This window comes from Mustela erminea, chromosome 2 (assembly GCF_009829155.1).
Source record: "Mustela erminea isolate mMusErm1 chromosome 2, mMusErm1.Pri, whole genome shotgun sequence".
Lineage (NCBI taxonomy): Eukaryota > Metazoa > Chordata > Mammalia > Carnivora > Mustelidae > Mustela > Mustela erminea.
In genome coordinates, this window is record NC_045615.1 from 132860817 (window position 1) to 132877516 (window position 16700).

General features: G+C 41.1%; 1 protein-coding gene across 4 annotated transcripts in view; it reads right to left on the reverse strand.

The window, feature by feature from the left end:
- The window catches only part of ATP8A1 (ATPase phospholipid transporting 8A1), a 237954-nt gene that overhangs the window by 65875 nt on the left and 155379 nt on the right, over nucleotides 1–16700 (reverse strand). For all 4 annotated transcript variants that reach the window (XM_032334198.1, XM_032334197.1, XM_032334199.1 and 1 more), the window contains one exon: nucleotides 11857–12029. In XM_032334198.1, the coding sequence (XP_032190089.1) occupies nucleotides 11857–12029 (173 nt within the window). The remainder of the gene's footprint in view (nucleotides 1–11856; nucleotides 12030–16700) is intronic.

Below are 16700 nucleotides of genomic sequence, written 5' to 3' on the forward strand. Positions count from 1 at the left end.
TGGGATTCCAGAAGAAGAAGAAAGAGAGAGGGGAGCAGAAGGTATACTGGAGAGAATTATTGGGGAGAATTTCCCCAATATGGCAAAGGGAACGAGCATCAAAATTCAGGAGGTTCAGAGAACGCCCCTCAAAATCAATAAGAATAGGCCCACACCCCGTCACCTAATAGTAAAATTCACAAGTCTTAGTGACAAAGAGAAAATCCTGAAAACAGCCCGGGAAAAGAAGTCAGTAACATACAATGGTAAAAATATTAGATTGGCAGCTGACTTATCCACAGAGACCTGGCAGGCCAGAAAGAGCTGGCATGATATTTTCAGAGCACTAAATGAGAAAAACATGCAGCCAAGAATACTATATCCAGCTAGGCTATCATTGAAAATAGAAGGAGAGATTAAAAACTTCCAGGACAAACAAAAACTGAAAGAATTTGCAAACACCAAACCAGCTCTACAGGAAATATTGAAAGGGGTCCTCTAAGCAAAGAGAGAGCCTACAAGTGGTAGATCAGAAAGGAACAGAGACCATATACAGTAACAGTCACCTTACAGGCAATACAATGGCACTAAATTCATATCTCTCCATAGTTACCCTGAATGTTAATGGGCTAAATGCCCCAATCAAAAGACACAGGGTATCAGAATGGATAAAAAAACAAAACCCATCTATATGTTGCCTCCAAGAAACTCATTTTAAGCCCGAAGACACCTCCAGATTTAAAGTGAGGGGGTGGAAAAGAATTTACCATGCTAATGGACATCAGAAGAAAGCAGGAGTGGCAATCCTTACATCAGATCAATTAGATTTTAAGCCAAAGACTATAATAAGAGATGAGGAAGGACACTATATCATACTCAAAGGGTCTGTCCAACAAGAAGATCTAACAATTTTAAATATCTATGCCCCCAACATGGGAGCAGCCAACTATATAAACCAATTAATAACAAAATCAAAGAAACACATCAACAATAATACAATAATAGTAGGGAACTTTAACACTCCCCTCACTGAAATGGACAGATCATCCAAGCAAAAGATCAGCAAGGAAATAAAGGCCTTAAACGACACACTGGACCAGATGGACATTACAGATATATTCAGAACATTTCATCCCAAAGCAACAAAATACACATTCTTCTCTAGTGCACATGGAACATTCTCCAGAATAGATCACATCCTCGGTCCTAAATCAGGACTCAATCGGTATCAAAAGATTGGGATCATTCCCTGCATATTTTCAGACCACAATGCTCTAAAGCTAGAACTCAACCACAAGAGGAAGTTTGGAAAGAACCCAAATACATGGAGACTAAACAGCATCCTTCTAAAGAATGAATGGGTCAACCGGGAAATTAAAGAAGAATTGAAAAAAATCATGGAAACAAATGATAATAAAAATACAACGGTTCAAAATCTGTGGGACACAACAAAGGCAGTCTTGAGAGGAAAATATATAGCAGTACAAGCCTTTCTCAAGAAACAAGAAAGGTCTCAGGTACACAACCTAACACTACACCTAAAGGAGCTGGAGAAAGAACAAGAAAGAAACCCTAAGCCCAGCAGGAGAAGAGAAATCATAAAGATCAGAGCAGAAATCAATGAAATAGAAACCAAAAAAACAATAGAACAAATCAACGAAACTAGGAGCTGGTTCTTTGAAAGAATTAATAAAATTGATAAACCCCTGGCCCAACTTATCAAAAAGAAAAGAGAAAGGACCCAAATAAATAAAATCATGAATGAAAGAGGAGAGATCACAACTAACACCAAAGAAATACAAACTATTATAAGAACATACTATGAGCAACTCTACGCCAACAAATTTGACAATCTGGAAGAAATGGATGCATTCCTAGAAACATATAAACTACCACAACTGAACCAGGAAGAAATAGACAGCCTGAACAGACCCATAACCAGTAAGGAGATTGAAACAGTCATTAAAAATCTCCAAACAAACAAAAGCCCAGGGCCAGACGGCTTCCCAGGGGAATTCTACCAAACATTTAAAGAAGAACTAATTCCTAGTCTCCTGAAACTGTTCCAAAAAATAGAAATGGAAGGAAAACTTCCAAACTCATTTTATGAGGCCAGCATCACCTTGATCCCAAAACCAGACAAGGATCCCATCAAAAAAGAGAGTTATAGACCAATATCCTTGATGAACACAGATGCGAAAATTCTCATCAAAATACTATCCAATAGGATTCAACAGTACATTAAAAGGATTATTCACCACGACCAAGTGGGATTTATTCCAGGGCTGCAAGGTTGGTTCAACATCCGCAAATCAGTCAATGTGATACAACACATCAATAAAAGAAAGAACAAGAACCATATGATACTCTCAATAGATGCTGAAAAAGCATTTGACAAAGTACAGCATCCCTTCCTGATCAAAACTCTTCAAAGTGTAGGGATAGAGGGCACATACCTCAATATCATCAAAGCCATCTATGAAAAACCCACCGCAAATATCATTCTCAATGGAGAAAAACTGAAAGCTTTTCCGCTAAGGTCAGGAACACGGCAGGGATGTCCATTATCACCACGGCTATTCAACATAGTACTAGAGGTCCTAGCCTCAGCAATCAGACAACAAAAGGAAATTAAAGGCATCCAAATCGGCAAAGAAGAAGTCAAATTATCACTCTTCGCAGATGATATGATACTATATGTGGAAAACCCAAAAGACTCCACTCCAAAACTGCTAGAACTTGTACAGGAATTCAGTAAAGTGTCAGGATATAAAATCAATGCACAGAAACCAGTTGCATTTCTCTACACCAACAACAAGACAGAAGAAAGAGAAATTAAGGAGTCAATCCCATTTACAATTGTATCCCAAACGATAAGATACCTAGGAATAAACCTAACCAAAGAGGCACAGAATCTATACTCAGAAAACTATAAAGTACTCATGAAAGAAATTGAGGAAGACACAAAGAAATGGAAAAATGTTCCATGCTCCTGGATTGGAAGAATAAATATCGTGAAAATGTCTATGCTACCTAAAGCAATCTACACATTTAATGCAATTCCTATCAAAGTACCATCCATCTTTTTCAAAGAAATGGAACAAATAATTCTAAAATTTATATGGAACCAGAAAAGACCTCGAATAGCCAAAGGGATATTGAAAAAGAAAGCCAACGTTGGTGGCATCACAATTCCGGACTTCAAGCTCTATTACAAAGCTGTCATCATCAAGACAGCATGGTATTGGCACAAAAACAGACACATACATCAATGGAACAGAATAGAGAGCCCAGAAATAGACCCTCAACTCTATGGTCCACTCATCTTCGACAAAGCAGGAAGGAATGTCCAATGGAAAAAAGACAGCCTCTTCAATAGATGGTGCTGGGAAAATTGGACAGCCACATGCAGAAAAATGAAATTGGACCATTTCCTTACACCACACACGAAAATAGACTCAAAATGGATGAAAGACCTCAATGTGCGAAAGGAATCCATCAAAATCCTTGAGGAGAACACAGGCAGCAACCTCTTCGACCTCAGCCACAGCAACATCTTCCTAGGAACATCGCCAAAGGTAAGGGAAGCAAGGGCAAAAATGAACTATTGGGATTTCATCAAGATCAAAAGCTTTTGCACAGCAAAGGAAACAGTTAATAAAATCAAAAGACAACTGACAGAATGGGAGAAGATATTTGCAAACAACATATCAGATAAAGGACTAGTGTCCAAAATCTATAAAGAACTTATCAAACTCAAAAGAACAAATAATCCAATCAAGAAATGGGCAGAGGACATGAACAGACATTTCTGCAAAGAAGACATCCAGATGGCCAACAGACACATGAAAAAGTGCTCCATATCACTGGGCATCAGGGAAATACAAATCAAAACCACAATGAGGTATCACCTCACACCAGTCAGAATGGCTAAAATCAACAAGTCAGGAAATGACAGATGCTGGCGAGGATGCGGAGAAAGGGGAACCCTCCTACACTGTTGGTGGGAATGCAAGCTGGTGCAGCCACTCTGGAAAACAGCATGGAGGTTCCTCAAAATGGTGAAAATAGAACTGCCCTATGACCCAGCAATCGCACTACTGGGTTTACCCTAAAGATACAAACGTAGTGATCCAAAGGGGCACGTGCACCCGAATTAGTTTATAGCAGCAATGTCCACAATAGCCAAACTATGGAAAGAACCTAGATGTCCATCAACAGATGAATGGATCAAGAAGATGTGGTATATATACACAATGGAATACTATGCAGCCATCAAAAGAAATGAAATCTTGCCATTTGCGACAACATGGATGGAACTAGAGCGTATCATGCTTAGAGAAATAAGTCAAGCGGAGAAAGACAACTATCATATGCTCTCCCTGATATGAGGAAGTGGTGATGCAACATGGGGGCTTAAGTGGGTAGAGAAAGAATCAATGAAACAAGATGGAATTGGGAGGGAGACAAACCATAAGTGACTCTTAATCTCACAAAACAAACTGAGGGTTGCTGGGGGGAGGGAGGTTGGGAGAAGGGGGTGGGGTTATGGACATTGGGGAGGGTATGTGCTTTGGTGAGTGCTGTGAAGTGTGTAAACCTGGTGATTCACAGACCTGTACCCCTGGGGATAAAAATATATGTTTATAAAAAATAAAAAATTAAAAATTAAAAAAAAAAGAATGAATAAACTAAAGCTGAAGAAGTTAGACAAAAAATTGCTCAGCTAAAAAGAAGAGGTAAGGCTCAGACTTAGATTCCAGAAAGTCTGGTCCCAGAACCTGAGTACTGAAGTACACAGCATGGCAACCAGACAGAAAATGGTAGATTGCTTAGTAAATGGTATTGGGAGAATCTACTATGTAGAAATGAATTACATCAGATCTCTTCTTCCTAAGATATACAAAAATAATTGTTACATGGATTAAAGACCTATATGGAAAACAGAAAGCTGTGATGTTAACAAAAGAGATGTCTGAGAATATCTTCTTGAGCGGGACACACTTACTAATTAAAAAAGCACCAATCATAAAGGGGACAACGGATGGAATTTGACTGTCTTAAGGTCTATGATGGATCACAGACACCCCCACCATTTACATTTTGTCTAGAGCTGCTTTCATGCTACAATGGCAGAGCTAAGTAGTTATGACAGAGACTGGATAGCCCAGAAAGCTTAAAATATTTACTATCTGGCCCTTTACAGAGGAAGTTTGCCTACGTTTGCTCCATGGAATACTCCCTTCCCCTTGGAAAATGCTATCTGGGACCATCTCCTCTTTCATGCCTTAATGTAAAGCTTGTTTTATATGCTTTACTTGTCTCTGTTTCTGTTCCTTTGGTAATATCCCTTCTGTTTTCCAAGATCATTTTGCCCTAGGATGCAGTCTCTCCCTTGTCCTATAGCCATTAAACAGTCATGGCTTACATCCTACCTGGTATTGACTCTTGGAACTCTAGCCTGGCCCCAAACACCAAGCCTTAAATTTTCCCTAAATGGGGATGGCTCAAATGGGTTTATTAAAAAGAAGGTAATCACTAAAAACCTTATGGGTTCAAGAAGACCCAATTACACTAAAGTAAGTCTTTTCCTTTCCCAAACAAAATCAGGCCAGTAGACAGACAGATCGAAGAAGTGTTGTAGGTTATATATATCATGTCCTTAACAAACCAGAAAATGAACTCCTTTATTCCATCACCATAGAACTACAGAAGAACTATACGTAATCTATTAGGTGGATTTTTTTTTTTTTTTTTGATTGAAGAACACATTAGAGTGCTGACTTACTGATTTATGTAAAGCTTCGGGGAGGCCTTGCTGGGAAGCTGCAGAGTCTGTACTTAAAATTGCTGAACAGAAAAGCATCATCACGAATTTGAATGTAGTTATGAAAGATACGTATGCTTATTCCAAGTTAGCAAGAGAGAAAACAGAAAAAGACTGAAATGAATAAGACACCATTTAAGAGAGGCATGATCACGGAAATCAAGATAACAATTAGTCCTGGGAGGATAGTAATGCTAAAAGGAGCACGAGGGGGTTTCTGAGGTGCCGGTCATGTCTGGGTACTTGATACAGGAGTATATTCGCTTTATGAAAATTCACTAAGTGGCACGCTTATACTTTATGTACTTTCCAATAGAGGTTAACTCTGTTTTATTAGAATTCTATTGTCTGCAATTCTAACTGGGGTGTGTGTGTGTGTGGATGGTGGTTTATCTAAAACGATCACATCTAAAACTATAAAATGTTGAAATTACAGAGGAATTCTCAAGTGTTTAGATTTACCAATCTAAATTTTGCTATCAAATATGGACTTCCCTGGTGGGGACGGGTCCCTCTTAAGTGGCTAACAGGCTATACCATGGCCTTGCTGCTCCTTTAACATCATTCAGCAGAGAGAGGGCAGCAAATAAAACAGACAGGGCTGAACAGCTTATTATATTATATGAAAGCAAAATACGGCCATTTTATGGGGTTATAAAATTTATTCAGGATGTCTTCTTTTAGCCACACACGTATGAAAGAAATAGTCTCTCAACATTTCCAAGATTTATTCATGTTTTCTTGGAAGCAAATATGGGATTGACATTCATTAACAGTTTGTAAGTCTTCTCAAAGCCAAACATCTGCTTGGCATCCGACGGTGTTCACAAACTTTTTCTTTAAAGGAATGTCTGTTGAGCATTTATTAGCTTCATTTGTGCTTTATAACTACCCTCTGAGTAGAACGTTTATTTAGAGAAATCCTTAAGGTTTAAGACAATCCCCAAAGATTCGAGAAGTAGATCTGTCTTGACCCTTTACTTAATGCACTTATGCTATGACAGAAAGTATTCGAAGTGTCCCTCTAGACCTCTTCGAGGAGGACTCGTTGATCAGACTGAGGTGAAAAGGTTTTGCCTGGAATGTCACTCCCGAGTGACGACACTCACTGAAGTCAAGTGTTTTTTTATGCACTGTGGGGAAAATGGCCTGAAAGGGGGTTAAACTTTGATTAGAGATGTTGCAAGTAGGGAAAAATGCTTAGTTCAATTTAACTTCTGCTTTTCAGAAGACATGAGTACATAAATTATGTAGGAGAATGGTGATTACTAGACAGTCTAAAAGCTGGAGGCTCTAGGCCAATTTTCAACCAACTGTCACAGAACATAAGTTTCAAGATATGTTTAAACGAAACTGACAACTACAGAAAAAAATGTAAAATTCTTTGAAAGGCTGCGTTATGTGAACTGATGAGGATCTCAGAAACCACATGCGACTGAACACACAGCAATACTTGACTGCAACACTCCCACTCTCTTCTGGAGGAAATATTAAAAGAGGTAGAACAGATGCTTCCCCAAATTAAGCCGATCCAAGCAGTAGACAGATTCCTCCCAGCAGAGAGTGGCCCACAGAAATAGGGTGGGTCCAGAAAGTGAAAGGTCTGGGAGGGGGTCTTCTGGCCCAGAAGCTTTCAAGCTGGAAGGAAATTACCAAGGAAGGGTGCATGTGTGCACGGTCCTTCCACCTTGCTACACCAGAGAAGCTCTACTCTTAGCTGCTTAGACATCCAGGCTCCAAGGAGGATTTGAATCCCTGCTGTATGCCAAGCTCTTCATTTTATAGGCCACAAAAACCCAAGCCAGAGAAATTCCATTAGGTATCCAAAGTGCCAGAGAGGTAAAAATTTGAACAAGTATTTCATGAATCCTCAGATAAAATACCACTTTGCAGAACAGTTCTTGATTTTAGCTGTGCCCATAAATCTCCACACGTCTTAGAGCAAACTTTTCCTTCTCCTACCTGTCTGAGAGTTTTTTTTTTGGGGGGGGGGTTCTGTGAAGCCCCTAAAATGGTGCATTTAATTTTACCGATTTGTGTGTATGTTTTCTTTTCCTTGGGGGGGTGGGGCGGGAGGGATGAGCAGCAGTTTTCATGCTCTTCAAAAGCATCTGATCCCGGACGCCTGGGTGGCTCAGTTGGTTAAGCAGCTGCCTTCGGCTCAGGTCATGATCCCAGCGTCCTGGGATCGAGTCCCACATCAGGTTCCTTGCTCAGCGGGGAGCCTGCTTCTCCCTCTGCCTCTGCTGCCACTCTGCCTGCCTGTGTGCTCTCTCTCTCTGGCATATAAATAAATAAAATCTTAAAAAAAAAAAAAAGCATCTGATCCCACCAAGGATAAGAATTGGTGTACTTGCGCAGGGCAAAAGAAGGACCACAAGGAGATTATGTTTATAACCTGGAAAACTTATCAGAAACTCCTCTGACATTAGATGTATTATTTCCTATGAAACTTCTCAGCTGGTCCAGTAAATGGGCTCAGAGGTAAAAAAACAAAAGCTACACGGTATCTCTAAAAATAGAGTACTTGGAGCGCCTGGGTGGCTCAGTGGGTTAAAGCCTCAGCCTTCGGCTCGGGTCACGATCCCAGGGTCCTGGGATCGAGCCCCGCATCGGGCTCTCTGCTCAGCGGGGAGCCTGCTTCCTCCACACTCTCTCTGCCTGCCTCTCTGCTTCCTGGTGATCTCTGTCAAGTAAATAAATAAAAAAATAAAAATAAAAATAGAGTACTTGCTGGGCTGATAAAGACAGATGTCATTTTCCTTGTTGGGTTTTCCATCCTTAAAAAAATTAGAAAAAGTTACTTGAGGTATGACATGAAACCTTCCCTTTGTAAACCAAAACCAGGACTCCAAAGCACTGAATAATGTTGGAATGGGGGGGGAAATTATTTCTGTCTCTGAATAATCTCTTCAGAAAGTGGTGGGAAGAGAGGTAATGACTATCGACTGAGAACAGCTGTTTTTTTCAGTTCAGCCCTAGGCTCTGGAGGGAAGACGTCATCCCCATAACTATTAGGCAAACACCGAAAACTGCCTTCTGTCCTGTACGCCGATCATGTCAGGGAGGAAAGTGGCTGATGTCATCCTGAAGATGGAACTAATTTCGAGATCCTCATTATCCATTACGGGAAGGCTTTCCCCTCCACTCCCACTCTAGCTGTGGCAAAGAGAAGCCTGCAGCAGACAGCAGCCTTGGAATTATCTTCACGTGAGGACTGACCAAAGGTGGGAAAGCAGTGGGAGGGGAAAACCCAGAAAGTCAGGATGAACACAAAGTTGTGAGACATCACCGTTTTTTGAAATAATATTCACTATTTATATGGAGTGTCTGTTCTACTGGAGGAAAATAGAGAATTTCCTGCAGCTGGGAAGTCTGTAATCTTCTGAGAAGCCTCGAGTGACACTTGCCTTTAAAGGTAAAGAAAGATATATGGAATTGTCCACCTATTCCTCACAAGCGACAGAAGCATTATCATGGAAATTGTACGTCAAGGTCAGTAGGGTTAAACGACAAGAAAATGGTCTGTGCCAGCAGTTTAAATGCCAAGAGGCACCGGGCCAAGACGGCGCACAGACATAACTCCAGCACTGGCACTGATGTAATTACGGGCTTAGATGAATTCTCAACCCCAGACCGGAAGATGAACCACAGTCCTTATGGGAAAAGAGAAAGGAGGAAGGTAGTTAGAAGAAAAAAGCTGAGGAAAGGTATTTTCCTTAAAACAAAACACCAAACAAAAAACCAAACAATGACAAACCCTAAAACTCTAAAGAAAATCCAGTGTCTACCTAGGGACCTTCAGGTCCTCGAACATGCATAAAACAGAATGGCGGGAGGAAGGGGCCACACACATCTTTATAGGGCTCAGTTTTCGAGCTGCTCTGCATGTGCGTGGTAGAGTGTGACTCCCTCCCAGGGGCCCGGGCCTGGAGGAGCCCCGGGGTCCATGTGACTTGTGAGCATCCAGAACAAGGACCTCGGGAGGGAATTTCACAAGCGCGCAAACATATTTTTTCTCCCTTGACACTGCTTTCTACTTCTTCTCTCCCTCTGCTATTGTTTAATTTTGTGGTTCCACTTTTGAAGAATGGTGGGAGGTGCCGTGTTAAGCAATGCTCTAAGAATGAGACTCAGCTGCAGTGACTGTGTTAGGAAAACCGGCCTCCCACATCCATCAAAGCAACTGTGAGTCTACTTAAAATGGAAAAAAAAAAAAAAGGAGACTTGGAGGAGAGCAGGCAGGAAGCCTCGTGCAGCCTTGTATGTGCAGTGTCTCTGCCCAGCACGCAGTAGGTGCAGCTCCGGCGCGGACTCAGGGAATGGATCACTGTATCAAAAGAGCTTTGGATTACAGCTGGTTTACAAACAGGAGCCAGCCCGCATAGTGCGACTGTGCTTTGGAGCAAGCTTTTGTGGATCTTCGTGATCCCATTAGTGAAAGTGATTAAACAACCAGATCTGGCACAGTTATCCTGATGGAAGTGTGTCAGAGTTGAACATTCCTAAAACTTGGTCAACAGATTAGTAAGGAATCAAGAAAGGTCCCTGGAAAAGCAGATTTTAAAAAGCATGACAATATCAGAGTGTAAATGAGATCGTCAAGGTAATTTCCAATTCTTTCTTCACGAAGGTAATTTCCAATTCTTTCTTCACGATTAAGCAGACAGCCTAATTATTACTGATACTAAATATGTGTGTACAGGGGACCCTGGGTGGCTTAGTCGGTTAAGGGTCTGCCTTCGGCTCAGGTCATGATCCCAGGGTCCTGGGATCAAGTCCCGTGTTAGGCTCCCTGCTCAGTAGGGGAGTCTGCTTCCCCTCTGCCCCTCCTGCAGTTCATACTCCCTCCTCCCTGACCCCCGTCAAATAAAGCCTTAAAAAAAAAATGTGTACAACAGGCTCTCCAAGAGCTCTATGGTAACATTTATTAACACATGCTACAGTGAAGAAAAATAAATGACAGAAATAATATGGGTTCCTACAATAAGTAGATTTTAACTCTCTATGATATAATTTTATAGGTTGAAATGATGCTTTATAAAAGGTACTTATTAAGTTTGGTTGAAATTATATTTCACAAAGTGTGTTCCAATGGAAATTCAGGAAATATCTACAAGGCATGGCTTATAAATGTGGAGACAAATCATATACAGGATATTTCAGTGAATAAACCCAGACCAAGAAGGTTTAAAAAGCATAACATTCTTTCATCAGTAAATGTATTTTTTAAGATAATAATAAAAGCAAATAGAAAAGTTTTAACAATAATGTTAAAAGAATAAATTCTGGGAAATTCTTCAGAAGCCCTGCTAAGATTTTGTCTCCTGGGCCGGGAGTGGGGGGTGCGGGGGGCCGGTGGAAGCAGCTGGAGACACTGCCACCCCAGACCTGGTGGGACCAGCCAGTAAGGCTCTCAGTAAGTGGAAGGCAAAGAGGAAAAGCCTTAGGTTTCACAGTCAAGCTGAGTTATGAACACACTTTAAATTTTAGGAAGACAAAGTGTGAACAATTTTCACAAAGATATGGGGAAGATTCTTTGATGAGACGTTCAGGAAGGACTAGAGCTAAATGCATTATGAAAATGTAGTTCTATGGATTAAGCCTTTATAACTCAAAACAGATTCAGATTAGGAAATAGGCAGTATTATCAATTAGAGGAAAGAGGAATGCACGGTCAAGAAATAGTCTTCAGGAAAATGACTCAGCATTTAAGTTACGTCAAGTCCTCCAAGCAGGCTCCAAGACTGATGTGTAGAAAACAGAATTCTTATATGGAAATGAGGAGAATAACGCAATTGGAACATGGGATGGTAAGAAATCTATCGATTCGAATTATGAACAGTAATTCCTAACCATCAGTAGGACTCATCTAAAAAAACCTGCTACTAAATTCTATTTGAGGTTGTGAATCTTGAGTCTTGAGTGAGTGAGATAATAACCTGACAGTGACGAATTCTGGATAGAAAAACTTTGAGGAAGTTCACAAATCAAGAATTTAGGATTGAGGTACTGTTTCCTGAAATCTCACAATATTCAGGAGAACTTACCTGCAGCAAATAACAGCTTTGCACGACAAAGCCAAGTCCAGGAAATACTGTCTTACTCCGAAAGTTAAGGCATACTTGAGGGTTTTCCCATCAATAATAAGAGCAAAATCATTCTCTTTTCGAAGAGCATCACCCAGCGTAGTGCAGTGGCGACTGAGCGTTTCCCTCGTTGCCTGCAAAATCAAACAAAAACACCCGCAGCGTTTACTTCCGTTTGTTCTACTGAGATGCCCTGAGTATGTTCAGCAACTACACTTAGATATTCTTAGTGCTTTTATGTTGTAAACTGCTTTCACGTAACTCCACACATTTCGTTCTCCCAAAGGCCCTGAAAGGAGATTGGACAAATGTTATCGGTGAAAGTAAATTACTCTATTAAAGTCACACATCTGTGTCTACCAGGGTTGGGATTACAAATCACTGATTCCTCTGCGAGTTTGCCCATCATTCTAACCACACAATCACAATCGTGCAAAAATATTTTCAGTAAATTATCTTATTACAAAACAGTAACATTGTCCCAATTTATGAACTAGTCAAAATTGTTTAGCCATGAAACCAGGGAAAATGTTGAAGAATATCATTTAAATAACTTATGGGTGTTTTTTCCAGAATTCCTCAATGCTATTAAATCTTAATTTCCAATCACCAAGAGGGGGGAAACGCAGTGTCTGTAATCTCTCGCCACTTCACTAAATTGGTTTTTATAAACTTTAATCATGACTTCGTGATCCTGTATTTTATTTGGGGAGGGGGATGCCTGGCTTGGTAATCTTGATGGATCAAATAGAAGAACCCCTTCCATCAATGCAGAGTTCACTTTCAGGTACAATAAAAACATTCAGTATCAAGGTAAGCTTTGTTCACCTCAACCATACAGAGGGTTTATACTTATCTTTATCTAGAACTGCTTTCCCAGCTCTTCAGAGGCAAAAAGTTGCAAGACATTTAGGTTTTCTCCGCAAGTCCTGTAGACCCTTCCTATAACCTAATGGGGCCAGCTTTCTGTCTTGTAAGAGCCCAAGCACTGTGGAGAAATGAACACTGGCTCTGCACAAGGAGACATAAGGAATGATTCCTCTCTTACTAGAGTTTTGTTCTCAATGCTAATATCTGAGTCTGTAGTTATTATGTAATATATATATATATCATATATAATAAAATGTACCTATAGTAAAAATACTTATGTAATATTTTTATTATATTCACGGGAGATATAATTATTGTTTCAACTTAAGAGTGTTACTTCAGTTGCATTCACAAAGAGGGAAGCAAAGGCAGAGGTAATTAAAATTTTTATTGGAGATTTTTGAAGGTGTTTCTACATTCGTATTCAAATGTGGTTCACACTGGGTTTCTGGAATTTCAGGATCTGTTTACCAGAATAATAGAACCATGTTGTACCATAAAGTAAGTCTGCCCAAATTTCCTAATACTGGAACTTCACTTAATGCCTCTCCAGGCCCCCATTACCCACAGTGACACTAAGGACCACCATATAGCAGCTTTCTTTGCAAAATTTTCTGTTTACACTTTACATGGTCGGGGGGAGGAGCGTAGCTTTTTGAATTTATAGGCCTCACCCTCCTATTTCCTGCTAAAGATTTTTGGCCCAAGAGCACTTAAGTAAAGGAGGTGAAAATGTCAGAAAAGTTTTGCACGTGAAATCTACTCATGACAATTTACAGTAGGTTTCTCTAGATTGTCTTAAAAACAAATTTGCAAAGGCTAAATGAACAAACAAGTAAATGAATGCACTGGTAAAAAAAGAAACTTAAAATACTTAGTGCCTACCACGTCCCGGGCACGCCTCTAAGGGCTACGCATACACTGAATTTCAGTGAACACTCGCTCGAACCCCACGCGGGAGGCGTCACTGTGAGCCCCATTCTGCAGATGAGAAACAGGAGACACGACGGGAGTTCCTTGCCCACGAACACTTCGCCACTAAGTGGTGAAATGAAACTCAGAATTAAATTTCTGTGCTCACTTGTCTTTCTCCACGTAATCCAGGGAAAGCAAACCCCACTGGAGACAGTGCCGGGCATAGCAAATTGTAAACGGAATGCCCACACCAGTCTCTCTGCTGTTTCCCTAGAGCCCTCATCACCATCCTCGGTCTCTGATATTATCTTTGCCGCCAACAGAGATTTCTCTTTATAAAACAAATCTGAAACACAAACCACGGCTCTTCTTGTTCTAAAATTTGCTTATGGCTAATCATACGAGAAAGCCCCAGCTCTTTAAAATGACAGTTAGAGCTCTCCAGAGTCGAGGCCCAACTGATCTTCATTCATACTTCCCTTCGCAGTCTTGACCCCTTTCTGCTCTCTCTAGCATCCTCTTCCCTGCGGGGTTAGTCTACCACCTTCTAACACAGCTTACCCACCAAGCCCTCCCAGACACACTCCATGGGCCAGGCATAACTCACTCCAGGCCAGCAAGGCCTTCAGCTCCTCCAAGGGAGAGACCCCGTTTCCCCCATTCCTCAGCAACAAACACAGTGCCCAAGATGACAAATGCCTGGGAATTACCAATGTATCCAATGAGAGCACTGATCAATTCTGAGTTCATCCTACTGCTGGCTCTCCAGTTCCCTGTCTGTCCTCACTTCTGATTTGAGAGTGAGAGAATGAGTCTGTGCGTGTGCATGTGTGTGTGTGTGTGTGTGTGTGTGTGTGTGAAACAGACAGAGAGGGAAAGAGAAGGAGGAAAGGAGGGAGATCTTTCTCTTGCTCCTTAATTTTTGCAAAGAATAATCCGTCCCTCAAAGCAAGGCACTACGCACTGAATTGTCCTTGTGTTTTGTATGCTTTTGTGCACACGACTCCTGAGCTGAAAACCTGAAGGAAAACTGAGATGAAATTCAGGAGAACTTCACTGCTCTTTCAAGATCAGCGGCAGAACAAGACTGAAAGTCAAAGGACCCTTGAACTGGCAAGTTCCAGCATTAAGCTCACCCATGGGATGCGGTCCTGTGAACCCCACCCTCTCTCCTTTTGAAGGTGTTCTCTGACACCTTGAAGTCGGTTGAGAACTCTCTTATTTGTGGCATCAGTACCCCTAGGTTTCCTTGGTGATTATCACAGGTCTTCAGCAAATCAGAAGGTGTCAGGAAATGTAACAGAGGTAACATTTCAGAAGGGGAGTCGAAAACACTCCCCCTAGAATTCTCTAGCCCGCCCACCCAGAGTGCAAGGTAACAACAAAGCTGCAAATGTTTTCTTATTTTAGTTTATAGCTTTCTTTTGTAAGCAGCTCTGTTGTTGGCTGTGTGTTGCCAGTTACAAGTTACATTTTACTCTTATTCATACCGCCAGGAGTATTTTAAAATTATTTTATTTACGAAGGTTTATTGCTTCTCCCCTAAGCCTAGGAGCCATACTTTATGGCCATATTGCATTGAAGCTTATCTCCTGTAGCTAGAAATAAATTTATTACTATATTAGCTGTTACTGTGTTTTCTTTTTGGCTACTGAAGGGGGAAATGTTTAAACATTTAAACTTAGTGACATGTGAAAGTGAAAATATATAAAGGAGAAGCTAAATCAGAAAAAGGATAAAAGACCATAGAGTAGAACAAAATAAAAGCTCTGTATCTCCTTATTCTATAGTCTTATTTGTGGGCTGAATGAAGGTATGTGTGTGGCTCTAATCAGAGATGGTCTGAACTAAAGGCAATTTGGGGACCCATACAGGCAAGGGGTCCAGGTAACTTACCAGGCAGCCATCCAGGTAAGGGAGGGAATGTGGGGGTGTGTGTGCCTTCCCTAACCTGCATCCCATGTGCACATTCCAGTCAATCATTCAACTCAACTCACCCTACCCACAGCCCTGCACCTAGCAAAACGCTCATCAGAAGCTCTCAGTCCCTGCACACCCAGCCACGCCTCCCACCTTGCCAGTTCACAACGATGACCAACATTTTCCTCTGTTCTTAAGTCTCCACCACATAGAAGGGAAAACCCACCCCACCCTGGGGACAGGTTCTGCTCCAGCTCTCAGCTCTTGTACATCCCATGACATCCACACTCTCAGCCATGCCCGGTGGATTCCATTTTCCTACAGGCTATTCCAGACCTTTCCTTCTCTCCCAGATCCCAAATTCTGCCCTTGTCACTTCAGCAAACATGTACCTACTTTACTGAGAAAGTTTATACGGGAAGAATTCCCTCAACGCTCCTCCCTCAATCTCAAAACTTTACTTCTTTCTTGCTAATCCTTAAGGCAGGGGAGGAATTTTTGTTGTTGTTGTTGTTGTTGTTGTTGTTGTTTACCTCGGTCTCCCCCACTTTTCTCTTGCATCTTCACTCTTCCCATGTCATGCTTTGTTTTTCCCTTTTAAGACTACGCACTGACAACAGTGAACAAATACACAAACATGGCTCTTTTTCTCCTGAGTCTTCCAGGTCCGGGGGTCCTACTAGCTTTTGGATTCTCCATATGCTTGTTTATCCTTCTGCAGTGGCATATGATGTATAGTTGTTTATCTGTTTTTATTCTTTTTCCCTTTGGGATTGAGGCCTCTGATGAAGGGATGAAATAAAAGCTTTGTAATGTAACAGCAAGCAAATTATTAATGATCGCAGAGTACCTGTTGGGAAGTTACAGTGGTTCTTGTGTGGCTATTTGAGGACTGTTTTTGCTGATGATAAAACTGTTGCATATCTTGGATGTACTTTCTAAGTGTCTTTTTTTTTTTTTTTTTAAGATTTTATTTTTAAGTAATCTCTATACCCAATGTAGGGCTTGAGTTTATAACCTCAAGATCAAGAGTTGCATGCTTTGGGGCAGCTGGGTGGCTCAGTCAGTTAAACCTCTGCCTTTGGCTCAGGTCATGGTCT